The 27,964-nt window shown below is 37.5% G+C and overlaps 1 protein-coding gene across 13 annotated transcripts in view; it reads right to left on the minus strand.

Annotated features, from left to right (window-relative positions):
- Positions 1-695: 695 nt before the first annotated feature.
- The window catches only part of TBC1D16 (TBC1 domain family member 16), a 126,799-nt gene continuing 99,530 nt past the window's right edge, over positions 696-27,964 (minus strand). For all 13 annotated transcript variants that reach the window (XM_074260330.1, XM_074260332.1, XM_074260329.1 and 10 more), the window contains one exon: positions 696-27,802. In XM_074260330.1, coding sequence (XP_074116431.1) covers positions 27,557-27,802 — 246 coding nt within the window. In that variant the 3' untranslated portion in view covers positions 696-27,556. The remainder of the gene's footprint in view (positions 27,803-27,964) is intronic.

Genomic DNA, 27,964 nt, shown 5'->3' on the forward strand with positions numbered 1-27,964 from the left:
ATGAAGCCTTCATTGATTTTCATTAATGGTGCTTTCCCCCTCAAAAGACCTCATCTGAACCTTTCTTTTTCATCTTTCTAATGTGCTCATGTATTTTAAGGATTTGTAAATGTGTCATATTCCCTTAGTTGGAATTCTTTATAAAGATGTGGATTGCATCTCATCTGAACTTTGTAGATCTTCCAGGGCACAGCACCTAACTCCTCATGGTAGGTCTACATTAAAGATTTATTGAATTGCCCACAATTTAATAGATGTAAAGTAGCAGACATGGTATTCTTTTTCTTCATTAGTGGATAGTCTCTGAAGATACAATATCTGTGATGAAATAGGGGGATTGTAATAGATGGCCCCTCAACTCCCCTTTTAGTTAATATATATATATATATATTAATATATTTAGTTTTATAGTTATAAATCTAGGATTCTATAAATCCAAGTTTTCTGAACTGAAGATGTCATTGATGTTTCTGGTAGTGATAAGGACAAAGGTGAAAAGAAATCTTATCTGTCATTTTGAAAGAAGGAAAAAAAGGAAAGAAGCGATATCAAGAGCTGAGAGTCCCAAAGAATAACATCTGCTTATTTTTGTAGTGCATGAGGAGTGACTGATTTTTCATATGCAAACAGCTGCCAAATTTTGTCATCCTACCTCTGGTCTCTTCAGTTCATCTTTAACAAAACTGCCAAGGTAATTTTCTTTTTTTTCAAAATTATTTTTATTATGAATTTAACAACAGTAAAAGTGAATATTTCAATATTCAAAGAATAAAAAGAGAGGCTTTATATGAAATGGATAATTTCAGTATGTATGGTTTAAAAGTATACACTAAATCAATTAAATTATATACAAAAGATTCATGATAAAATTATCTTGCTTTTGTCTATGTCCCCTTTTGTTCCTTCTACTCTTTATGTATTTTTTTATTGTTTCATTGATGCTATTTTCTTTTATTTCACTACTACTACTACCCACCAACACCCTTTCCCCCACCCCAGAAGCCCTTCTTTATAACCAGTAATTATAGTCAAGCAAAACAAGTCAACACATTGGCCATTCCTGAAAATGTATGTCTTACTCTGCACCTTTAGCTTATCAGTTCTCTGCTAAGAGGTAGGAAGCATACTTCATCATTAGTCTTTTGAAGCCATGATTGGCCACTAAAGAATTCTGAAGTTTTTCCAAAATTGTTTTCCTTTATATATTGGAGTAGAAATGCAAATTATTCTCCTAGTTCTGATCACTTCTCTTTACATCAGTTCATAAGGCTTTCCAGATTTTATTGAATCTTGTCTCATTCATCATTTCTCATGATGTAATATTCCATTTATGCATATACTATAGTTTATGCTATCGTTATTGGTCATCATTCTTGAAAAGAACTAATGACATCACTAGCACATCTTGACTTGCTCAAAAGTTGGATTTCAGAGGGGCAGAGCTGTGCAAAAATATCAGTCTTGCTTTCTCCTACAGTCTTCAGAGTATAGTGGAAAGAAAATGGTCAAACTCACTGGTGATGGCCCAGTATAGTTCATGCAGTCATTCCTTAACTGAGAGGTACTTATTTTGTTTCCATTTCTTTTCTACAACAAAATATTTTTGTAGATATGAATTCTTTCTTTTTTGTTTTTGATCTCCTTAAGGTATATACCTAATTATTGTAAGTCTGGGTCAAAAAGTAAAGAAAGGATTATAGTTTAAGTGTAAGGGTATAGTTCCAAGTTACTTTCCAGTAATGGGATGTCATGATTCTATCAACTGGATATTTAGTGTGAATATCATTTCACTGCCATTTCACCAATTGCCATTTTCTTCTTTTGGTATTTTCAGCTATATAATTTGAGGATAAAACTGTTTTAATTTGTATTTCTATTATTACTGACTTGGTGTATTTGTTGTTAGCTATGATGCACTTTTTCACTTGAAAACTGCCTCTTCCTTTTTGACCATATATATATAATGACCTTATTCTGACATATTTACATTAATTCCCTATGTATCTTAGATAGATATAAGACTTTTGTCAGAAAAATTACCTGCAGAGGCTTTCTTCCAAGAACTATTTCCTTTCTAATGGTGTTATTGTACTTGTACAAATTTTTCCAATGGAATTAGAATTGAAATTGTATTTTCTATTATTCCTTGTTTAATTAAGAATTCTCTCCCTATCCATCTGTGAAATGTATTTTTCTTTCTCCACTAATTTGTTTATACACCTATTATTTCATTAGTATATGAAATTCTCATGAGAAAACTTCTCCCATCATTGCATTTTCCCCTGCAACTTATGGTATTAGAAAGCTTCTTATGATATTGAGAATTTAAATGGTTTCCCAAAGTTGCAGTCAGTATGTACCAGAAAAGGAATTTGTATCCAAGTATTCTTATCTGAGTCCAGTCCACTATCTGTTATATAATGCTGCTTCTCTTGTATATAATATAATCTTACCATATTTTAGTCAGAGATTTACTTGGAGCTTATTATGAGGCATGATGTGACTGATAGTATAAAACTAATTTCTGTCAGACTACTTTTCAGTTTTTACAGTAGTTTTTATTGAACAGAAAGTCCTTTCAACTTGATCTTCCTTACAGGTCTGATCACATCATTCTCCTACCCTATAAACTACAATGACTTCCTGTTATCTCTAGAATAAAATACAAATAAATGTCTCTAACATTTAAAACCTCTTTCAACTTTGTCCTAACCTCCCTTTCCAGTCTTATTAGACATTATTTCTTTTTACACACTCTACAATCTATTCAAACTGTACTTTGTTTCTCATACAGAATACTTTATTTTCCATTTCTATAACTTTGAACTCACTGTCTCCCATGCATAGAATTCACATCTTCCAGCTCTTTTTTAGGTGGTCTAATTTCCTTCAAGGCTCAGTCCCTTTTGTCTTAGGATAAAATTGGTCCTTTTTGAAAGCAAAGGGTAAACAGCAAGAAAATCCCAAGTAGTGAGTCTTGGAATCCTTGGAAATTTCCAAAAGAGCTCTGAGTGAATGATCCATGGGATAACTTCTATAGATTCAGTCAACCCCAACACATTTCCTTTGTAATGAAGAAAAATCAGTTAAATAAAATCAAGCCTAATAGTATACACCACAATATGTACCTAAAGTCTCAATCAAATCAAAAAGAGGCATGTTTCATCATTGGGTCTTTTGAATTGAAATTGCTCATTTCATCTAAATCCATCAGCCTTTTAGTGTTGTTTTAATCTACACAGAATCATAGCCATTGTGCCCCTGGCCCTTGCAACCATTTATAAGCTCACAGATTTAGGGAGGGAAGTTAAGAGTTCACCTAATCCAATTATCATTTTACAGAGGAGGAAAGTTAACGCTCAAAAAGTTTAAGTCACTTGCTCAGAATCTATGTAAATAGTGACAATGGTAGCATGATTTTTAATTCCAAGCCTGGTGCCTTCCATTGAATCATGATGCCTTTTGGTTATAAAAATCTACTCATTCTCAATATTGTTTTAATGACATAACATTTCACTCGTTCATTTGCCATAATTTATTCATCCAACCGAACTTTGCTCCAGTTCCTTTGCTACTACAAAAAGGGCTGATTCAAATTTCCACAATCATATTGAAGAGGAAATCCCAAAACTCTGAAAAATCCTTAAAGGAGAAAACCTTCTTTGACTCTGCCTCAGTGAGGGGACTCTATCCCCAGCACAAACATCTTTGTTATCTGGGTGGGGAGGGCTCAGTTCCAAAACCCACTGAATTCTAACCTTGGCTGAAACACAGCCAGGAGCCAATCTGGGACTCTACCCATGAGCCCCCTTCAGCTTGTAGCCATAACCCCCTAAGAGCCAGACTGGAGCCCTCTCTTTGCAGAGGGTCTAAACATGCCAGCATCATGCCTGGCACCCTAAAGACTCTCTGCCCACTGGAATATTTTCAGTGTCCTCCCCTCTTTATACTCACCTATTTCCTTAACCTTACTTCCAATCCAAATTTTTTTTTTTTTAAATCAATCTAGGTTTTCGAATATGTAAATTCCTTTACAGAGAACTGCTTGTGCCACCACTAGACCTCATTTTCACTTGGGTACCCCAAATCTAAACCTCATCAATATCTATATTCATATATATATATATATATTTATGCCTTCTAACTTCTCTGTCTTTGGCCTCTTCAGTCTACTAGAAAGCTTGATGGATCAAAAGGTATGAACTTTATTGACCTTTCCGGCATTGCAAATTCCTTTCCAGAGTGGTTAATTTAATTCACAATTCTACCAACAGAATTTTCAGGGCCACTGTTTTCATCTTTTGTAGTTCCCTTTTTCAGATGGTTTTGAAAGTCCAGTACGCCATTGCTGCCAAACCTGCAGCACATATTTCTGCTCCAATTTCATGACCAATTTTCCATCTGGATGAGGAAAAGTTTGCCCAGGGTTCCAAGGAATGAAGGATTAGCACCCCATTTCAGTTCCAAGCATACTGGGCTAGCCATTGGAATGCTGGATCACTGGATCTGCACAGTCAGTTAGTTTCCCAGGAAAAAAGAAACAGTGAATTCTTCCCCTTACTTACTAGGTTTTGGGGAATAGAGGATCATAGCTACAAAGCTAAAAGAGACTTTGAAGATGTTCTGCCCTAAGGATTCTTAATCAGGGGATCCATGAACTGGTTGTGTTTTACTCTATAATTGTATTTCAACATAATTAGTTTCCTTTATAATCTTCTGTATTTTTATTTATGCATTCAAAAACATTAGGACTTTACTAGACTACCAAAGGGATCCATGATACAAAAATAGTTAGAACCAACAGTCCAGTACAATCTTGTTGTTTCATAAATGAAAAAAACTGGGCTCTAGGCAAACTGTCATTTGACCAAGTCAGACAAGTAGTAGATGGCAAAAATGAAATTCAAATCCAGGTACTGTTTCTCTAAATCTATCATACCATCCCCATCTCCCTTGTTTAACAAGTGCATTGTTTTCTGAGGGAAGCTTTCCCTTTAAGGAAACAATGGTGTGCTGAATAGAATTGAAAGGCAAGCCCAGGGAATGACCTAGGAAAAGATGAACTTTTAAAGTTTGACTCTATGCCCTTGGCAATCTCAAAGGGTGCATTTACAGCTCCTACCTGGGGCTCAGACTGGCCAAAATAATGAACTAGAGGCAGCTTAGTGTAGTAATTTCTATGAAGATGATGCCTAGATTTAAATACCTCATTCTTTCTCCTGAGTTCTACTTCCAAATAAGAAACTTCATATTAGATATCTTTAAGTGGATGTCTGGACATCTGGGTGGTACAGGGTGTACAGAATCCCAGATTTGGAGTCAGAAGATTTATCTTTCTGAGTTCAAATTTGGCTTAAGACCAAAGCTGTGTGATCCTGGGCAAGTCACTTTACCCTTTTGCCTTAATTTCCTCATCTGTAAAATGAGCTGGAGAAGAAAATGAATGGCAAATCAATCCCCTATCATTATCAAGATAAGATGTCAAGATAAGACATGAAGAGCTGGACATGCCCGGGAGGAAAAAAAAAAAAAAAGACTGAATAGACATCCAATGGATACTACAAGTGAAACAAAATTCATTATTATTTTTCTCCAATCCCTGTCCTTTTCCTTTCTATTTCGAATGAGAGCACTACCATCCTTCCAGTCATCTAAGTTTGCTATCTAGATTATCCTTGACTCTTCTCTCTCCCTCAAATTGAATTTTTCTTTTTTCTTTCCTTCTTCCATTTCTTTTCTTTCCTTTCTTTAGAATTGTAAAACAGCCCCTTTGTTGAACCCTGAGTGAGAGTAGCATTCCCAAATGCCTCCCTCTATGCATACATATAGTATAGTCCTTTCTTTGGACATTTTCTCTTCAACTCAAATTTCTTTTTTCTTCAGTAATGATTTGGTTTTATTTTTTTCCTCATTAAGTTAACAGATCCCAATAAAACTATATTCATAACTGTATTCATTTCCATAAGAATGCTCCAATACCAAAGTTGCATGTTCATGGCCAAATACTCATCAGTATTTTAATACAGTTTACTACTGATTTTTAAAAAATAGTATTTTTTAAAAATACATGCAAAGATAGTTTTCCACATTCACCTTTGCAAAACCCTGATTTCAATCCAAATTTTTAATCCATTCCTAAGCTTAGTAAATTCTACTACCACCACATACATCTCAAATCCATCCTTTTCTCTCCAATCACATGATCCTCACCCTAGCTCAGGTCCTCCTTATACTTGTACCATTCATTGCAATAACTTCCTAGTTCTCCTTGGCTCAATCTCTACTCCAATCCACTTTCCAAATAGCTGTCAAAGAGATGTGCTTGAAGCATAAGTATAATCATGTCATAACTTGGATCAAGAAACTCCAATGGTTCCCTCTTGCCTCCAGGATAAAATACATATTCTTCTCTGTTTGACTTCTAAAACCTTTCATAATCTGGCTCCTTGTCTACCTTTCCAAAATTAGTGCACAGCACTATACTTCACAGACTCCATATTCCAGCCCAATTATTGTTCATTTTTTCCTATTTATGATTTTCCGTCTCCTATCTTTCATACCTTCTACCTCTGCTTCCTTAAAAACTTAATTGGCCATCTCCTATAGGAAGCCCAAACTAACAGTTACTAGTCTGCTCCCTGAGAAATTACTTTGTATCTAATTACTTGTATTCCCCCAATACAGTGAAAATTCTGTGGGATTAAAGATTCTCATTCTTTTTTAAGTTTTTTTATTCCTGGTGTTGTCCATGATACCACACATATGAAATACTTAATAGGTATTTTTTAATGAAAAGGATAGATACCGTATTAGGTATCAGAGGACTTCTCTGGGCTCTTTTTTTTTTTTTTCCTACAAAAGAAAAGGAGAGTGGGAGTAGGCTCTTAAGTTGTTTAGCTCAAGCTCCTTTCTCTGCTGAAGTTGCCACCATTTTAAAAAATTCCTTTAGTTTTTAAGGATTATAGAATTTTATCTGGGACCCAAGATTGGGCTGGAGGAACCAGCAGAAAGGATGTAATCAGCTCCCCCCCCCCTTTTTTTTAAACTAGTTCAAATGTTGGAGAACAGATTTCAAGGAGCTGGAAAAAAATAGCTTTGTCATTCACTCATGTGTTGTGTGTGTGTGTGCTATATTGATAAGGCCATGGTTGTGAGCTAGATCCCTGCTGGAATCAGGTAGCTTTGCTCTATTCTATAGTCAGAAATCATACCTCTCACCCTAAAACAAGATAGGCCCTGAGTTTTAGTCCTGGCTCTGCTGCTAATTGGCTGTGTGGCTTTGGGCAAGCAACTTCTCCTCTCAGGAGTTTCTTCATCTGTAAAAAGAAAGGCTCAGATTAGATGATCCTCAAGGACCCTGCCAAGTTGTTTAAATAATGGTGATAAAATGATAGCCAGAAATTCACTTTCTGGACTGGATCCAAAACATGAAAAGCCAGTAGTATTAAGGACATAGGAGAAATGTCCCATACTCACCAGAGAAAAACCACTATTTACATTTGGCTTTTCCTCAGTTCCCAGATGCTACAGTTGCTTAGCACCTTTGTCAAGGTCAAGGTCAAGGTCAAACAATCTATTCATTCTTAGTAATTTTCCCCTTACACTGGTTATCATGTTGTTTCAAGGCATTGGGTCAAAAGTCCCATGGTAGACTATTAATTCTTATAAAAGAACAGCACACAATTCCTGCTAGTCAGGGTTCATCAGTCTATTAGTATTGTATCCTACCTTATAGCAGTTATTTTCGAATATATTAGAAGTTCTTTTCCATATTTAGCCTCCTTTCTAGACTTTCAGACTGTCCCTCCTTTCTAGAATGAAATGTCTTTACTTCTGCCTTTCAGAAGACTTATTTTCTTCAAGGCTCAGGTCCTGTTTTCTAATTCCTTTAAATCCCCTCCTCCAAGTATCATGCACATATTTTTTATTTAATTTTAAAAGTTACATATTGTATTCCCCTGGTTTGTTGATTCTTCATCCTCAAAGAAGACCAATGCTATGAAGAGAGTGATATCTTGACTTGCAAGTGAATTGGATTTAAGTGAGGCAGAACTGTGGAAAGTTACTAGCCTCTCTATCTCCTCCAAAGTCAACAGAATCCAGTGACAAGACATAGGTCAGAATAATGGTGATGGCTCTGAATGAAATGAGGGACTTTGGCCTTTTTAAGCTAAGGTGTTTTCCAGGTCCCAGTTTGTCTACAACAGGACCAGAGACTATTCATTTTCACTACTGAGAAGGCTGAAAATCCCTTAGACTTAAATAATTCACTGGAAGGTCAAACACTAAAGCTGAAGCTTAAATACTTTGGTCACATAAGGAAACATTGGAAAAGACCTTGAAGTTCAAAAAGATTGAAGCCAAAAAGAAAAAGTTGCAATGGATAGATAGTATCATGAAACAGTGAACATGAATATAACACAAATTTCAGGAGATAGTGGAGGATAGAAAGTATGATATGGCCTTTGGGTCATGAAAAGGCACACACCACTGAATGAATTCCTATTTATTTCCTAATATGGGGTGTTTTCTAAATGTACTCATTGCTTAAACACCTGTTGTATTGTATTTGATGAAAATAATGGCTCAAATTCTTCTAATACTTAAAATATTAATAAACTGCTTTCCTCAAAATAATCCTATTAATAGGGGTAGAAAGTACAAGAACTTCCATTTTACAAAATAAGGATACTAAGGCTCAAAGGAGTTAAATGATTTTCCTAAAGTCACACTGCTAGTAAGAATCATAGATGGATGCTTGATCCCGGGTTTCATAGTTCTAAGGCCGGACCTCTTTCATTACAGTGCCCCCATGGAGCCTGTGTGTGGCTTGGTGATGGCAGTGAGTCACCACTAACATATATCACCTCGAACCACTTGGGGAAATCTTACAACACTTCCCAGACATTATTGCTATCTATTCCATAATCTGATCTGAGAAGAAAGGACCAAGAGCCTACCCATGTTTACCTTTTATTTCAAGATTTTTACTGTTTTGAATTATGCTCAATGGGAACGTGAGCTGACCCACAGAATATTGCTTTGATAATCATGAGACAACTTGTATTGTATTCTTATTATATCCTTATTACTAGTTTCTAAGTACTAGGTATTGCAGAGATCTGTAGATAGATTTCAGGGTATCTGTGAATTAAGTTTTTTGGTTAACTTCATTTCAAAATGAAGGTTTCCTTTGTGATTCTATATATTTTATTTTTATGCATTTACCAATATTACTCTGAGGATACATATTGGGCAATGGGAAATATTAACAATAGAAAACATTGAATGTCTGTACAAATTCCTCCCCTTTCTTCTCACTCCAAGCCCAATGTATTCATCAAGTTTGGCTAGGTATTAGGACTTTCCCACAGAGAGGTTCAGCCCCTGGGCCACTACTTCCCTTCACTAGACTGCCTTAAAGTCATTAGCACAGGCTTGCATCAGCTGGTGTCAGCAACATGTCCTTCTCCCACTTTTCTTCTCCCCGACTAGTCACAGGTATCCTAAGAGCATTTTTACCCAGCTCCCAGTTCTACCTTTTCCCAACAGCCACAAGAAAAGTATATAAATACACACGGCAATTTGGGGCCCTGACACACACCTGCTGTCATTTCCCCAGGCCTCTGGGAAAAAGCTGCTTCCTCTTATGACCTAGCAAGAGACTGCGGGAGCTAGGGACAGCAATGAGCTGCCAGTAAGTCTGCACATCACCATGAGCCAAGTGGGGAAGCCTCCTTGCATCACCTTCACTGCACCTTCCCCTATCCATTGCATCATTATGTAGAAACATTCCTGTACCAATTCCCTCCCTTCTCTCCACCACTTCATTATATCTCCCAGCCCTTCATTACTTCCAAATCAAGGAGGAAACCTGGGAATTCTTGTTCTTACACCAGGCAGGATCATCACCCCACTGGCAAGAAACTCATGCAAACTTGTCCATCAAATATACTCTTTTCCCATCTGTTCCCTGCTCTTCTCTTACACAAATGGACTGTAAGTTGCCAGAGATCAGGTGCCTTGCTTTCCCTTTGACTTTTTCAACAATCGCTCAGTAAAAGGCTTCACATAGTATGGAACTCAAGTCATAGTGCCCACTAACTTTCCCAAGCCTCTTTCATCTCTACTTCTCCTTCTGCTAAATGAGTAATACGAGAAAGAAAATTCCTATGAAAATACAATTAAAAGGGAAGGTGGCTTTGGTTACATTTCTTTCAGGCTGGCTTCCTAATTTTTCTTATGTAGTCCACATTTCAATCCAGGGTCTTCACACACTCCTTTATTAGGCTCTGGGTATTTGGAGCACCATTAAGTATCCAGAACTGTGGCTGGCCTCTTCAACAAAGATCTGAGTAAGCTGCATCTTCTTAGGCTGTTGCTTTCTGTGCAGGGTTTTTCTGCCTTCCTGGGTCCCTCCCCCTTGCCCGAATTCTCCCTCTAGTATACAACAAGAGGTCCCTGTAGAAGCCATTAGATGCTTTTCTCTTTTAAGAAAAAGCTGCTTTCTGATTTCATGTTGCTCGTGGGATCCCAGGGTAGTTCCTTGATGTCTGGTAAGATCAGAAAGATATTGCACCAGCTTCAGGGAATTAGGTAACTAGGAGCGGGTAGGGACCTGTAAAATCACACCAGACCTACTAGAGAGGGTCATCTGTATCAATTAAAATATTCCTTAGCTAAGATCAGAAAACTGACAACTTACATTTTACATACAGGGAAATGTAATCTCCTCTCTACCATTCCATAGACCTTTTGTAATTATCCCTTCTACATCTCTTGAATGGATTTGGAAAATACACATAAAACTTTTTTGACCTTGCCTTTCTATTAGAGAAGTCTGAATTATTATGGTTTTAAAAGATGAAATATGTTGATACTTTTTTATACTTTATGCATCTGAGCTTCTATACTTTTTCTGTATCATCTGCTGATTTTAAGTGTCATCTGTGGCTTCCACAACACTTCCCCCCCACCCCAATAATTCCCATTTAATGTCTTATGTCAACCTGAGATGTATTGAAATCATGATAAAGAAACTCTTTATATGGAAAAGATAACTGACCACTCCTTTTCTGTGTTCTGTCAAGACTTCTCCTTACATTTGCTTGCATATGATTTGTCTGCATATGGCATACAAATGTATGCACCCACAATAGACAGCCAAGTGTTTGGGAGGGTGTGTGTATTGAACAGAAAGCACCACAGGGGATCTATTGAGTTCTTTTCCACCTTTCCCCCCCTCCAATTCTCTTGATGAGATTTTAGCTTGTAAAGAATAGGTAAAATAGACAATGAGGTATAAAAGCTTTGTCTCTTTCAGACTGGAAATCATTACATTTGCATGTTATAAAAAATATCCTCAGATCTTAAATGGATGATTTTGCACTTCATATAGGTGCAAAACATTTCTGGCTTATTGTTCATCGTTCAGTTGTATTTGGCATTTTCTTCAAAGAAATTGTAGTAGTTTTCCATTTCCTCCTTCAGCTCACTTTACAGATAAGGAAAATGAGGCAAACAGGGTTAAGTGACTTGTCCAAGATCACACCCCAGTGTCTAATTTGAACTCAGGAAGATGAGTTTTCCTGACTCCAGGTCTGGTACTCTATCCACTGTGACACCTAGCTACCTCAGTATAAGCTGGTTTATTCAAAGACTATAACGGGTGAGAAATAGCCCTTTCAGGAGATAAGAATGTTTCCCCCATCAACTTGATGGACTCCCCCATCAACATGAAGCCTCTGCCACAATCATGGCGGTCTTTTAAAAGTGAGCTAGTCAGCTTTTTTGGTCAGTCCTGAGAGTCATATTTGACACTCAAGATGAGAGGTAACCAAAGAATAAAGAATTCAGTTCTTGAAAGGCAATTACTCATTGCTTTTTCATTGTTGCCTCTTCCAGAAAGCAAGGTAGGGGAAGGAGAGCTTTTGCTCCTCTTCTGTCCCACTGACAATGTTTTCTTGCAGCAGAGTTAGTCATGTTAGAGAAACTATTTCTGGCAGAGCAAGCTCTGCATCTGGCTGCAGGGAGGAGCAGGTCCAGGAAGCCTGTCCAAGTGACCTGCACAGCAAATATTCTGCATCCAGAGGGAGTAGCAAGCATGTGAAGACACACACAAAAAAATTAAAAATAGCTGGCCCTGTCATGTCCTGAGGTGCATTCCCTATGGGTATTGCTTTTCTATTAGTGGACTATTTGTAGATACCCAATCTTCCCAGTGCACCTCAGATTTGGGTAAGGTTTTTGTAGCTACTTTTCTTAGTATCCAATTTCAGCAAATATTTGCCTTTTGCTTTTAGTGAACAACATATTGGTTGGGGCTTGTGGGTTTTGCCTCTTTAATTTTAGGAGTAGACTCTCAGAGTATTCTGAAAATTTAAGTGTGAGTTGTGAGGGAGGTATTTGGAAAGGGTATGAATTGGGTGGTCCGTCTGTAATTCACACTTGCATATTGGGTGAATAGTATCTAAAATCAGAAAGATGAGTCTTCTTGACTTCAAAACTAGTTTCAGACTCTTATTAGTTGTATGATTCTGGATAAGCCACTTAACCCTGGTTTGCCCCAGTTTCTTTATCTGTAAAATGAGCTACAGAAGGAAATGGCAAACCACTCCATTATTTTTGTCAAGCAAACTCCAAATAGGGTCACAAAAAGTCAAACAACTGAAAAAAGACTAAATAACAATAATAAGGTAGAAATGAAGGAGAGAAGATAGGACCCTGACTTTTATAGGAACATGAATTCTAAAGTGGAAGGGATACCTAGAAATCACCTTTGTTTAAAACTTTGTCTTCACATAAGTCAAGTATTATCACCACTTTTAAGGAAAAGTTTTAATTAAGGCTTGGAGAGGCTAGGTCACTTAATTAGTAGCTTGAAACTCATGTTCTTTAAGAATTTTAGGAAATGTCATTATTTTCTAGAAGACACCTTTTCTGCCTAATCAATTCAAATCTAGTTGGGTATGTTACAGTGTGGATATAGTGTAGTATCATTTGGTCTTCTGATGATAAATAATTCTGTGATTTTGATCCTGTGCAACTTACTATTTATCACTATGCTCACTCTTCCATAGAACTGTATGAATTTGCACTATTTTAATTCTGTGTGTGCATCTGCCATGTGCTTAATTTCTGCTTCCATGTTTTTCAATGTTTGACCATGTTACCACCACAAATACTGCTTTCCTCCTTCCACTGGTTCCTATTACTTCTGGGATCAAATGGGAAATTCTCTTGTTCAAAAACCGTTCCTCACTATGAATAACTTCTACCTTTCCAACCTCCGTACATTTTACTCTCTACTCCCTAACACACATACTCTATCATCCAATGACATTACCCCCTTTGCTGTTCCTTGCACAAAATAATCTGTCTTCTGGGAATCTGGGAATTTTTGCTGGCTGTGCCCTATACCCGAAACACTCTTGTCTTTTTCACCTCCTCCTGGTTTTTCTTGATTCCTTTAAATCCTAGCTAAAAATCTAGATCCTTAAAAAAAAAGGAAGCTTTTCTCTGATCCCACTTAATTCTTATGCCTTCTTGTTGATCGATCATATCCATTTTATCCTTTCTGTAGCTTGTTTATCCACAGTTGTTTGTGTGCTATTGCACCTATTAGACAGGGAGCTCCTTGAAACGGACTGTCTTTTGCCTTTATTAGGCTTAGCAAATCCTAGCATACACTATATATTTAATAAGTGGTTACTGATTTGAGATGAAAAATATCAATGCAAAACCATCCATAATAATGAAAGAACTAATCAAAGTGGATTTGTTGTGATCTAGTTTAAAAAAAAAAAAAAAACTAGGCAACATGGTACAGTGAATCTCTCTATATATATATATAATCTGTACCTGGGGTCAGAAAAACAAGGTTTCAAGTTACCATTGTCACAAACAGGCTGCGATACTGCTCAAGTCACAACCTCAGTGCTCTAGGCAATTCTCTAAATTACAAATGAGCTGCTGACTTGCTAAACTGCACCTGGGAGTTGCCTACATTAGGGAAATCACAAGTCTGGACCATTGTATTATAGCTCCAGAATACAAGGATAAAACATGATCCTACTGCAAGATGATACTCAGAATCCTGCTGAGGTTCTAGTTCCACAGCTAAAACCAAATAAGCCATTCCTTTTTTACCTATCCCTGATACCTTCTTCTTCCTATCAAACTTCCTATAGTAACATCAGGTTCTTTCCCCAATTATCCTCTGAGTGGCTGAATTCCTTAAGATGTCCCCTAATTATCACATTTTCCATCTATGGTATCCTTTCTTCCACCTTTAAGCATTTTCTTGGGAACAGTCTAGAGAAGAGAAGTGGTGAAGAGGAAGCAATGACATTACTTAATTAAAACAGCAAGAGAAACTCACTGGCAAAATGGACATTCTAAGTAGCCAGGGCATGAAAGCAGGGACACTGCTAATAGTACTGACTGGGAGAGAATGGGGAGATTCAACTATGCACTACTATCAGCCTAGGCTGCCATTCCTGCTTAGTGACTGAAAATGGTCACATTTTCTTTCTCCTATGGGCTCATCTCTAGCCCAACCTCCCCTTCCCCACTCCAGCTCAAGCATTGCTAAACTAAGCAGATTAAATCAAAACACTTGTTATTAATTCAAGCAAAGAAGCAAAATAAATGATACTTTATCCACTCTGACAGTGACTGGAAGTGATTGGAATGTGTGTGTGTGTGTGTGTGTGTGTGTGTGTATAAGAGTAAAAATCCCTATGAAAAATCCCTCATATGAGCAAGATTTCTCTTAGGTTTCTAGGATAAGTAGCACTTCTTTTTCTTAAGCTTCCAGAATAACCAACTCTAACCCTTGCACCGGAAATAGGGACTTTGCCCAAGATAAGCAAACAGAATTTATGAAATAGCTGTACTAGCCAGTCAAATTCTTTGCTGGTTGGAAATTGTGTTGTTTACCAGAGAGCCACATTTGGAGTCTCTCAACCCAAATTACCTTTCTAAGAGCTTCCTGGGTCCCCACAGATCCAGGAAGAGAATTTGAGGACACAGAGAGGCTCTGTGTGTGTGAAAGAGATGGGGAAGAAGGGGAGGGATTGTTGAAGGTGGACAGAAAGAATTCTAGCACCGTCTAGGTGTGGTATGTAGACTGCTAGATTAGCTCCTCCTTGTGTGTATGTATGTGCATGGGGGTGTAGGTGAAGCAGGCAGGGGGAAGACAGCCCACTTCCACAAGGGCACAAGACCTTGTGAGAGGTTTTTAATGACTAGGATTAGCTAAAATAATTCCCTGTGCAGGGGGCTAAGGCTGTCCTAGAGAGAAAATTCTGAGCCCCCTGTTTAGTATACTGGGTGAAAGGCAGCCCCTACAGTCTCACCAATGGTGCTGGAGCCCAGGAAGTTTCATTTTTCAGGTTGGCCTAGCATAAGACACCTAAGTGCTTTTCCTTCGAATTTCTGCTGCTCTTATTTTCATTGAGAAGCGATTACTTAGAGAGGCTGCCAACTCGCACAACATCCCTTTAATTAGATTCTTCCAAATTTACTTTGTCACCGGGGTTATTAATATTTATCTGGAGCAAACCTGACATTATTAGATTAGCAGCTGGGCTCTAGGGAGAAAAACCTCCACCCTTCCTGTGGTCCCCCTTTTGTGAGGCCGTTGGCAGTTACAGAGGATAGGCAAGCCTCAGATATGCCTTCTTTTGGAAAATGCACCTTTATTAAAGGAATCAGTTGGCCTTTGGGGGTGGGGAGATCATGAGCATGCAGGGAGAAATAATTCTAGTTCTATTCCAGAGGGAAAAAAAACCTCAACAGGCTAAACAGACTAATGTCCTCTTCAGCTTCCATTGCAAGTGCTACAATTCAATTCAGGATTTTGTTGGGACAGTGGAAAAGCAGTCTGTTCTGTCTGGGCGCAAATATCAGTTCAGCACTTAAGATGCTTATTAAGGTGTGCAATATTTTCTTCCCCACCCATGCATTCCTTCCCCCACTCCACCCTCCCTTGAGAAATAGCCTATTGCTTGTGAAATCAAAGAGACAAAAGCAGCTTCTCTAGGAAAAATGGAAAAGGCACTGACAGCAGTAAAATCCCCTTTTTAACCAGGGTATCAAGGAACTGTCTTTTTTGTTATGGGACTAAATCATCACTCCCACCCACTCCTTTCTCTGGGTACCAAACTGAAAAGGTCTAAAACAAAAACCAAAAATATCACCATGGATTACAAGATCAGGGAAATTCAGAACTGCAAAGATGGTAGGCCAGTGTGACATCATTCCCAGAATTTGCTTTTGAAGTTTTGCCCTAAAAAGCTAGACAGAAATTTAAGATGGTTTTAGTGAAGAACAAAGAGGGATGTATTGTCTTTTCCTCTCAGTCCATCTAGTTAGTGAGTCTATGAAGAAGACAAATATGTGTAATTGGGATATTCATCCAGTTTAAATTAAGCTTGAAGTTTAATAATTCTTAAGAAATATCAATATTCCAGGTTTCAGCATGGACAAATCACTGATGACAGATTAATTATAATTATGGAAAATAAAGTCGGGAGGGAAAATTCCATTTCAATCTCATTTCTTTAAAATGTGCCAGGCTCAGGAATCACCCTTCTCCAAATGACAGGTGTTCTGAAATCATCTTCAATTGCTTGTGGACAGGGCAGGCATTATAGAGTTGTTAGAAGTCTGGCAACTTGGACTTGAGTAGGAAAGTTAAAGGAAAGAGCTAATTTCTGCATAAAGATTTCTCTGCTCACCTTCTATACCAGTGGATCCTCATAATTTGAGTAAAATGTGCTTTCAAGAAATGGAGTTCACAGTTTACCTAAGGAAAAGATTTCTGAGATAGAAATGCCTCAGTATTCGAAAATCCTGTGTATAGAATCTAACATTAGAAAATTAAGGGGCCATACAATTAACTCTGATCTGTCTATATGGAATCCTATCCCTTTTAGGAAATACATACAAGAGAAAAACTACCCTATGAATGGACCTTTGGCATTCTGAATTAATTTCAGATCCAAGACATTAAATGGGATTTTTCTTAAGTTAATTGAGTTCTAACTGGTCATTTAGTAGCCAGTTGTATATAAGCTTTAAGACAGCTCTAGCTCTAGCTTTGACTCTGGCTTCCTAGGCCCTGGAGAGGTTTATAACCTGAAACTACTTACCACACCAGAAAACTCCATATTGACCCCCAGGATCTGGAAGAAATTATTTCCAGTCCCTGGTAATTTTTTTTAAAAAAACATCTGATGGGGGTGGGGGTATGTGTCTTCAGAGCTATCCTGGATTTCATGTCCAGGTACCAAAGCTCAGTGGTGTGTTGAGTAGAGGCAAACAACAGGTACAGAGCTGAGGTGGATACTATTGAAGGATAGTGGCATTACTCTGATGCCACACTATGAATAACTTCTTCATATAACACTATCTGCCATCTCAAGATGGTGAAATTGATACTGAGATTAGACAATCTCATTCTCTTCATGAAAAGCATGTCTTTGGTTCTTTTGGATTTCAGCTTCAAGCCAAAAATTTTTTAGCATCTTGGATCATTTGTTAGAAAACCCACAGGGAGCTTCTTATTGAATTCCACCCCAACCCACAGAGAAAGATCTGTTCTCTGAACTTGCTAGTTCTAGTACTGTCATGAAGCTTTGGAAAAGCCAGTCCTATGTGCATGCTCACTGACTTGGCTAATGTTCTGTTAGGAAAAGCCTTTCCTAAGTACCCTAGATTGACCTGGAGTCTTTCTGGGAATCCACAAAGAAAACAAAATCTCTGTAAGAAAGATGGAACATTCCTGGCTCATCAATGCTTTATCTACATGCTCCCAGTGGACACCTACTGTTTAGCATCAGAGCTTTCTTGGCTATTGGGTTGAGACTTCCTCAGGACAAACAGACACTTTATGGTCAATGTAAACTCTTTTTGACACCTATTGTGAGGGGGCCATAGCCAGCCATCTTGGCAAATGCATCATCACTGGATTCTGATGACTTTGGAGAGTGAAACTGTTTCACTAAATCCCGATTCACTAGCAAGCATTTTGCCATCATCATTGCTTTCTCTTCAAGAAGGAACAATTGTGGGAGTACATTGATCTGGTTACAGAGACCTATTTAACCATTCTGCCATCTTTTGGGCTGAATCTTTGATTTCAAGATTCCTACTATTCCAGAATGTTTGCTATTTGTTCTATCAAGACAGTTCAGTGGAAAGAATACTAGAGTTCAGAGTCAAAAGGTTGGTATTTGAATCTTGGCTTTGCTGCTTAACACCTATGTAGCTATAAGTACTCGGGTATTTTTACCTGCAAATTGAAAAATGGACTAGATTATCTCTAATCTTTTCCAGCATCAAAAATTTTAAATTTGAGCAGGAGAACAGTGATTTCATTCTTATTTTATAGAAGAAAACTACTTATGAGTCATAAAGCAAAGTCCTTGTGCTATGGAAGACAAAAAAAAAAAAAATTAACTTCCAACTCCAACTTCTGCCTTTGTAATAAAATATCCTGAGAAATACATCTTTCATATATACATACATCCTGTCAATTTAACCAAAAGACTATATTCATACCAAAGACTAAACATACAACCACAGAATAAAACTCCAGCCTTTAAAATACATTTCTCTACATATATTCTCTACACATTTACTCCCATTTCCTAGTAACAACAGAAGACCATTTTCCTATTTTTTAAAGTAACTGATGACTTTCTTTTTTCTCCTTATGAGAAAAACAGAACTGGTCATTATTTTACTAATGTTATCTAATAACTAATTGTTATCCCTCAATACCAGTTCCTCAAACCTTCATTTCATGCTTTTTTTTTTTCTCGGACCTGATTTCTCCCAACTAATCTGAGAATGTGTAGGTGTAAATTGCACAGAATTCTCTAACTAGAAAGAACCACCATGGTAAAACTGCTCTTGTATGCTCCAGTACTGCATTAGCTTTTTAAAACAACCATAACTATATTGTTGACTGACAATGAACTTGTAATCTGCTAAGACATGAGGTGGTCTTCTACTATTCTTTATAGTCAAAATTACCTATTGTGTGTCCATGAAGTTTCCCACCTCCTATCCTTTGGCACACAATTTTCTTTTTAAAAAACATCCTTATATTTTGCTTATGTATATCAAACTACTAATTGCTGCCAAAGATGTCTACAACACACATACAGGTTGAAATTTGTTCTTGATCACTACCCCCTTTCTGTTGAACTGCTTCTAATTGGTCAGTAATGTGCTGAATTCTGTACTGCCTTCTGATTCACTAGTACACCTAAATCAGCTTCATCTAAAACTCTGCTTTACACGTATTTCTACACCTAGGCAAAAATTAATTCGGTATTTAGTGTGCTTCACAAAGAAAGCGGATAATCATATAGTAAAAGCAGATAATTTGATAGTTATTGCATGGCACATTTTAAAACCAATCTGTCTAAAATTATGTAAACTATAAGTAAATTATGTAAACTTTACGTCCCAGGAGTCTAGGGACTTCTCAATATTCCTGATGTAGACTTAAGGAAAGAGGAAGCCTCTTGAAGTTCTGTAACATCTTTTTCTTGGAACCAATTCTGATACTTATTTTTTTTATCACTCTCCTTTTCCCTCTTTATCCAACTGTCCAGTTCTCACCAGGAACAGGGCAACTCTCAGATGAAGATCAACCCTCACTTCCTTACCTGGTTAGAGATTTATCTCAGGACCTCCCTGATAGGTAGGTAAAAGAACACCCACTCTACTAAGATTCCTCAATGTCCTTCCCACCTGGCTACTATTTCCCTTGTAAGTAACTAACTACAGCAGCTAGATGACACAGTGAATAAAGTGCAGAGCCTAGAATCTTCAAATCTGGCTCCAGACAATAGTTGTGTGATCCTAAGCAAGTCATTTAACCCTGTTTGCTTCAGTTTCCTCATCTGTAAAATGAGCTGGAGAAATAATAAATTACTCCAGTATTTTTTCCAAGAAAATCCCAAATTAATTAAGTCAAATATAACTGAACAATTATACTTGGCCTTTCCATAAACTAAACATGGCTTATGGTTTGTCTCCTCCAAAATACAATGTGAGCTGAGGACAAGAACTATCTTGAATAGGAACTATCTTGAATAGGAACTATGTATCTCTACCATGTGCCAGTTCTCCTCACAGTAAGAAAGACCTCCACACTTGTCCATTTATTCCATGGCTATATGGTAACTCTACTTTTTAGTAAAGAAAAGTCATAAATATATCAAACAGAATGATACAAAGAGTACAAAGTGTCATTTGATAAGATTAATGAGAAACTTTCAGGGAGAGCTGTTTTTGAGCTGGGCTTTGAAAGTGAGTATGTCATCTATGATTCAAATGGTCAGTAAACAATAAGAGAACTTTGAGGAACTGCCTTAACATTTTCTCAATTGGCCTTGGCCTTCACCTTGAAAAGGTGAAACAGTGGCTTCAAATTGAGAGATAGGACTGGGAATTTCTGAGTCTTGTTTGTTCAGGTGTCTGGATTGGGATATCATTTAGAGGCAACCCCCCACAATCCACTGGATCTTTCAAGAGAGGCCTTTTGGTTGCAGTTGTAGATTTTTTTTTTTTTGAGGGCTTATTTTCAGTGATTGGAAAGGAAGGGAGTAGAACTTTTTGGTACTTCCTAAGTTGTCATTTTCTATTCTCCCTTTTCACTATTTTTGTGTGCCCTGCTTACTTATTTCTTGTGAATGCTTAACAAATTATATGACTTGTTAGGTATTGCAGAAGTGGAACCCCATTATATGGCTGCTTGTTCTGGGAGATAACATGTTAGGAACAGGATCACCATTCATACACTTGCTGAATTTATGACTCCACTTGGAATATGGCCAAGACTTGCTAAATATACCAATTCAAACAAAAGACTAAGTAATCTTAAGATTGTTATTATCTTTAGAGATGGGGATGCTTTAAAAACAGGGTTATTTTTTAAGATAAGTGTGATAAAGTAGCTACTTTTCCCAAGGGACCGAGTCATTGGATTAAAAAAAAACTCTTTGTTAGAGAAATGTAATAACCTGTTGCTTCTAGAAGTTGAATATATTATGGATACCTGGCCAGCCAACCCTGGAATGTTTATTCTACACCTATGTAAAGAAGCCAAGTTTCCATTGGGATAGGTTGAGGCAGCTTAATGGGAAGAGCTAGATTTGAAACCAGAAAGACCAAAGTCCAACTATTAGAGCTATGAAAGTCCTAGTTTTTTTTTTTTTAAGCACCTTCTGTATTGCAGGTGTTTTCCAACTAGGCCCTAAGGCCATATCCAACAGCATTCTGATAATTATGTGTATAGGTATATCCTTCAACACAAATTCTCATTGATAATTCTTTAGTTTTCTATTTAAGCTCCTGTTTTCTGCAAAAGCAATAGAAAATAGCTGAGATTCCACTTAAACTCAATCCCTAGACGGTTTTTTGTTTTGTTTTTTTAAGAGGCATATTAATCTGGTTTGCTTCTAAATAAAAAAAAAAAAATCACAAATATGATGTTTAGGTCTTTCTTGAAATTGGAGCTGAGGCTACAGAGGTCCAACAAAATAGTTTTCCCCAAATTCTAGAGAAGGAACTAAGAAAAGTAATGAGCAAGACTTATGGCTCTTCAAAGGTTAATGAGTCTTTTCCCTAGTGAGACATACTGAGCTATTTCATTAATACTCCCCATCTCTGCTGGGAGGTTTATTCAGCTGTCCTCCTTTAGTTTCTCTCCCCATCCTCATAGACCATTTCCTTAAAGCACCCAAGACCAAAAATCATTTGTTGTTGACTTAGATGAAAAAAACTTGTAGAACCATAGCAAGCAAACGGGAGTCAGCCTACTTAGGAACTCCCCCAGCCTTCCTAGCCTTCACAAGTCAGGAAGGATGGCTATTTCTGCTTGACTTTTTAAGGGATCATCTTGCATTTTTTTCCACTCCTGTAGAATCATGGAATAGCAAAAACTATAGAGAACCTCAGATTTCAGGACTTAACCTCTCATTTTACAGATGGAGAAAGAGGGCCAGGAAGGTAAAGTATTTTGCTTAAGTCACCTCCCTGCTGAGCAAGACCACAGGCTATTTGCTTGGTGGACTTCTGATCTCAACTAAGAATTTCCAGCTCTTTATATACATTATATATATATATATAATTGTAACCCACCATGATCATTACATTGCTTTTTTGTCCCTTCTTTAAAGGTTTGCAAAGTGATTTTCTCACAATGACCTTGCAAGGGAGGTAGTACAAGTATTATCATTTTTCAATGAAGAGAATGAATATCAGAAAGATGAACAATTAATTTTATAGGGTCACAAATTGTTAAGTGTCCAAGTTAAAATCTGAATTTAGATCAGAGATCTAGAGATTTGCAAAGATCTAGAACAATCTCTGACTTCACAAAGAATGAAAATGATTACATCATTTCACCAGACCCAAAACTGGACCAAATGGATGTTCTAGTCATAATATCTGTTAAGTTATATGCTTAGATTTGACCAATTAGGAATGAAGTTCCAGTGACTGGGTTCACGAGTACTGAAAGTCAAGATTTCAACCTTACTTTCAAGCATTAGTTGTCCACATTGAACATAAGTTCAGGTCATCTCAAATCACAACAAATACTCATAACTACTTGCTACTGGGTTCTAAAATCCAGTTTAGCTAACTGTATGTGTGACTTGGCTTCCCTTCAGACTTATCTCCTCATCTTCTAAAATGAGGGGGTTGAACAGAAGATCTCTAAAGTCCCTTTCATCTCTTAAAGGACCCTACCTCCTAATTGATGAGGATCTCTCTTGGATCACTATTTTACAATAGTTCCAAGCACCTTGCTATTTCCACCCTCCCACTGAGGGACCAAATCAAGTCTGCCATTGTTCTTGGATAAGGTCTGTTAATAGAAATGGGTCCCTTTGGGCAGATTCATCATCCATCTTTTGGACCAAGTGTTCCTAGCTGACACACCCCAATTGGAATGTAAATTCTAGAATAAAGACCTATCTTTACTCAAATTATCAGAACTTAGCATAGGACTATGGTATACAATAAGAACATCCATCCATCCAATTTATAGCATCACAAGTTATGAAGTCATAACCTTGTACAGTTTTCAACAGTACAGTTGAGGAAGTTAATACTTTAAGCTTATTTATTATAACATGACCCTATAAAGGATGAATATGTTTCAAGTAAGGAAAGAACAGAAGGAAGTTATGAAAAGGTTTTACAGAGAAAGCTGAAGCAAAAAGGTGATATGCATCTCAAGGTAAGATCATACACTAAGGTGGTAGGAGTAGACTTCCAAAAAAAATTTTGGCTTCAGACACAAGTGTCTTTTACACCCATTTCCATTAACACCGATGTCAACTAGCCTTCTTGTAAAGTGGAAGTCATAGTGAATAGTGTTTATAATTCTCACATGTTTAAAAATAAAACAAAATAACTAAATCCTTTTGGCTTCACTTTAAGAATCGCCACCTTCTGAGGCTGAATATAGACTGTCAGGTTTTAGATTCAGCAGTATGGTAAAGTTCTCCCACAAAAGGAGAGTATCACTTATCTGAGGAACTTGTTCAGGTCCTTTCTTTAGTACTGTGAAAGAGAACGCATTCCCAGCCCAAGAACTAACCAATCACTGATGGATTTCAAAAGCAAGGGAGAGCCCAAGGAGACTGGTGAACTGAAAACAGGACACTTCATTCTCTGTGACTCATCTAAGTTCAGGGCAGCCCTGCTAATGCCCACTGACAGTTACTGAATGGGGACAAGGAGGAAGGAATCTAAGTGCCCTTAAATTTTAATGACATAAATAACTATGAGCCATTTTTTTCTTTTTTCTCTCTTCCTAAGCTTCTTAGTTTTCTCTTGTTCCAAACTTAATTCTATGGCCTACTATTTCACAATGATTTATGTTTCAAAAATAAATCTCATATCATTCTGAGCCACTTATTTATGAATATTCCTAATTGCTTATTCAGACTAGACTTTCGATTTTTGTTTTATCAGTGAAATTCTAATATTACAAGAACGAAACTGATCCCAATCCCATCAAAAACTTGTTATTTAAAAACATATTAAACCTAGAAAGCTCGGATCCTTTCCTAATTTCTTTATTTCTATCAATATTTATATATGCTTACTCTGGTATTGCCCAGAATTTTATAGTCAAATGTTGCCTAGTATAAAATTGGAATGAGAGAAAGTGAATTAGATTTACAGAGCATGGGTGATGATACAGCAAATCCCTCACTTGAATGTAAGCCCTCCATAATGTCAATCCCAGTCAGATCAACCTATCATACCCATATCCTGTGGACAATGCAGCAATTATCTTATCAATCCTTATGACAATATTCCAACAAAACAGAAAAATCTATGACCCTTATCTTTTCAATATAATAAATTAGGCATTCAATTGAAATAATTCACAATTGACAGAATCATGCATTTTCACAACTTTGCCAACAAAAGATTTGGACTTCCCAAAAAGGCCTTTAGTGAAGGATCTGCTATTAACATTTCCTGAGGAAAACCTATTAGAGATTTACTACCTTTTCAAAGGGAAACCAGAGATCTAAGTGTTGTGACTTCAGGTTTGAGTTTCTCTAGCTTAGAAGAAAAACTCAAGCAATGTACCCAACATAACAAATTTAAAGACTTTCCCAGGAACAAGATGACTTTGCTTTGAATGCAAAGTCCTTAACTTCAGCAATATTCGTTTCCCATCCTTCTAGATCTTCACCATTCAAATGTCATCAATATGGGCTTCCTGAACAGCATGTTAAATCAGATTTCATAGAAACACTCCCTTTGCTATAAACTGTCCACCCCTCAGCATCAGTATACCCTTTTCCTCACATACATCAAAGGTTACAATCCTTTTCCCAGGGGCCTTGAAACAAATTCGTGTAACATCAATGGCAGAAATTAGTGGGGCTTGAATGCTTTGAAATTTTTTAAGTATGCGCATACACGCACAAGGCAACCAATAAAATTAAGCTACATTTAAAAAATGAGTTAAATAAGCTACATTACTGAGAATAGAGGGCTTCTTAACCCCTATTTGCACATTCTGATGCTGGAAAGGCTAGAAGTCTAACGACTGAATTATCACTCTAATGATTTTTGCTGGTTGGAATAATCCTAGGGCAACAGCTGCTCCAGGGTTTTTTACTGGTTTACTCCTAATTGTATCCAGATCAAGGAAGTTGTATGAGAGGAGCTTTTCCATAGGTCTCTCTCTATAGCAGCAAAAATTAAGAATGTTTTCTAGGCAAACCTGCTGAGCTTGACACAGCAGTGATTTCGCAGACCCTTGCTGTTTTGCAGGGAGGCTAAAATTTCAGTGGGCTAACCACCCCACCCCAACCCACGAGGGCTAAAGAGTGTAAACCACGTGGTAATGACAAAGGCAGACAGCAGGTGGCGCTTTGTTTCCATTCCCTTAATGGGAAACAGCCAGCTGGTTTGGGTGGTTGTAGAGAATGGAGTTCTGTGGTTATGGTTGTGGAGAAGTTGGCAGAATTCAGAATGAATACTTTCCGTCTGGGCATACCAACAAGCCTCTTCCATCACTGGGTCACTGGAAACCTGCAGCTGTATGGAAGGCAGCAGTTTGAAGGCACATGGTACCAATACAAACAAGTGCTTCTTACATGGATAAGGGGAAAAGAGGTAGGGATCCAAATTATGAAGGGAGCCTTTGTGTTTGTGGGGAAAACCAAAATAGTTGGAAGGTGAACCAATTATTGCATAATCAAGGATTCTCTCTTCTCTGGACAATGGCAGTAGACAAGGATGAATATAGTTGAAGTGCTCTCCTGTTTCTATCTCTCAAACCTCCCTGAGAAGAAGTTGACAGGAATTTAAATCAATCTTCAGCGATAATATATCTAATAGGAATTTTCTAGTACAAAATAAAGATAATTGGTGTGTCCTCTCTCCTACAGAAAAGTTCAACTGTAACACTCCTAGACTCATGTTCCCTAATGGCAATAAAGATTTACCCAGTTCTACTACTGATGATTCTAAAACAGTATGTCCAGAAAAGTTCTGAGAGAAAAACTTGAAATTTTGGTTTAATTTCAGCCTTTGGTCTTAAGGTCCCTTTTCTCTAGTGGATTTTGGATTTCAGGAATGTAGCGGGTGATGAAAAGCAAAGCAGCTGATAACTTCATCTTTATTGCTGATAAGGATCTTTTAAAATGATACAATTCAGCTTAAACCTTTTAGTTCATGTAACTGGGAGTAGAAAAAAAGACTTTATTCAGAAGCTGGAGTGTTTGAAAAGAATTCAGGAACCTAAAGCATCAATGAGGAATGAGGTCTGCTTGTCCACCATTTCAAGCAAAGTTTTTCAGTGAAGGGACTTGGCACTCATTCCTTTTCAGGATGACCAAAAAGATTCTCACAGGTTATGCCATTCTACTGCCAAATTCTAGCATGGACATATACACCAATCTTTTTATACTAGGAATAAATGGCTTGGGAGGACACAGGAAGTGAAGGCAGTCCTACATTATTATGTGACAATATTTGGCTATCTGAAAGCCAGGATCACACCCAGCAGTAGGCAGATACTTTTGAGGAGGACTCAGAGAAAGCTGTCATTTCCCTTAAATGAATTCTTTTTTCCACAACCATATATTCAGACACACATACAATCACACAAGATACTCTTGCTCATTCAAACACCATTTGGCTACTATAATGGTGGAATTAAGCAATGAAGCAGGCAAAACTCTTATGTAGAAAACCTGTTAGCTCTGTGAAAGAAGCCAAATGAGATGAATCATACATTCTCTAGAAGCCTATTGCTTAGACTCAAGAGGAGGCAGTTTCTTTTAGATATGAGGAAGTATAAAAAAGCTCATGGTATACTTGTAAAAAGTCACAAATTCTCCAAATCCTACACTGTCTCAGTATCCCCAAATCAACTGGGCTATTTTTAGTGACAACTTTTATGGCTCAGGCTGGAAGTCACTTAGGCAGTAGGTTTTGGTTTCAAGAAAGAAAATTTGTGCATGATATATGCGGAGAGAGACATATATATATATATATATATATATAGAGAGAGAGAGAGAGAGAGAGAGAGAGATTAGCTTAAAGATTTATCTTCAAGATTTCACCTGAGGACTGCTCTTAACCCATATGCTTTCCAATATAGAAAGCTGAGCTTGACCTTACATATCTGTCTTCCTATGTTTGAAGTTTAATTGCTAATGAATCTGGGTCAGTGATGGAGGTGTGGATTATTCTGAAAATGACTCCTCAGTTCAAACAGGAAAGAAGAAAGTTCCTTCTGCTACCTTATTCTGTCATTCTGTTGAATTTTCTTTGAGTTGGTGGTCACATCTTCATTCCTATTTCTCCTGGTTTCTGATGCTGCCATTAAAAAAGAAAAATTTATTCTCCATTTTTCCATGATATTTTTGGTAAACACTGGTTATTCTTTTCTTATATTTTACATTCTTATCTAATTCTGATGGCCCTGAATTAGACATCTCCCCTAGAAACATCCCCTCCAACCTCTCTCCAGCTCTATGAATTGGTCCTATTTGCGGAAGCTGAAGACCTCTCGAGTCTTTGGGCCCTTCTTGCCTTCACTGGCAGATTTTGGAGAAGGTGCCTCCACTGTCCCACCATAGGGACAACTCTCAGATTCAGGGTGGTGCCCGGTACACTCCACAGCAGGGATATAACCACTATCCCACATGCCTGTCCCACAGAGTTTACAGAGGTCATGTAGACTACATGGGATCCGGGGCAAGAGGCGAAATTGATAGAGCAAACTCCTCGCCTGTAGAGAAAGAGAACAAGTCATATAGGAACACCAAAACAGGCTGTTGAGGAAACCCAGAGGGCAAGGTGGATAATGGCTTTTCTATTCAGCAATGATGAAACTCTTAGACGGCAAAAAATTTCAGTATGAGTGTAGATATTGGTCTGGTCTTGCTTTGGG

The sequence above is a fragment of the Sminthopsis crassicaudata genome, chromosome 4 (genome assembly GCF_048593235.1).
Source record: "Sminthopsis crassicaudata isolate SCR6 chromosome 4, ASM4859323v1, whole genome shotgun sequence".
Lineage (NCBI taxonomy): Eukaryota > Metazoa > Chordata > Mammalia > Dasyuromorphia > Dasyuridae > Sminthopsis > Sminthopsis crassicaudata.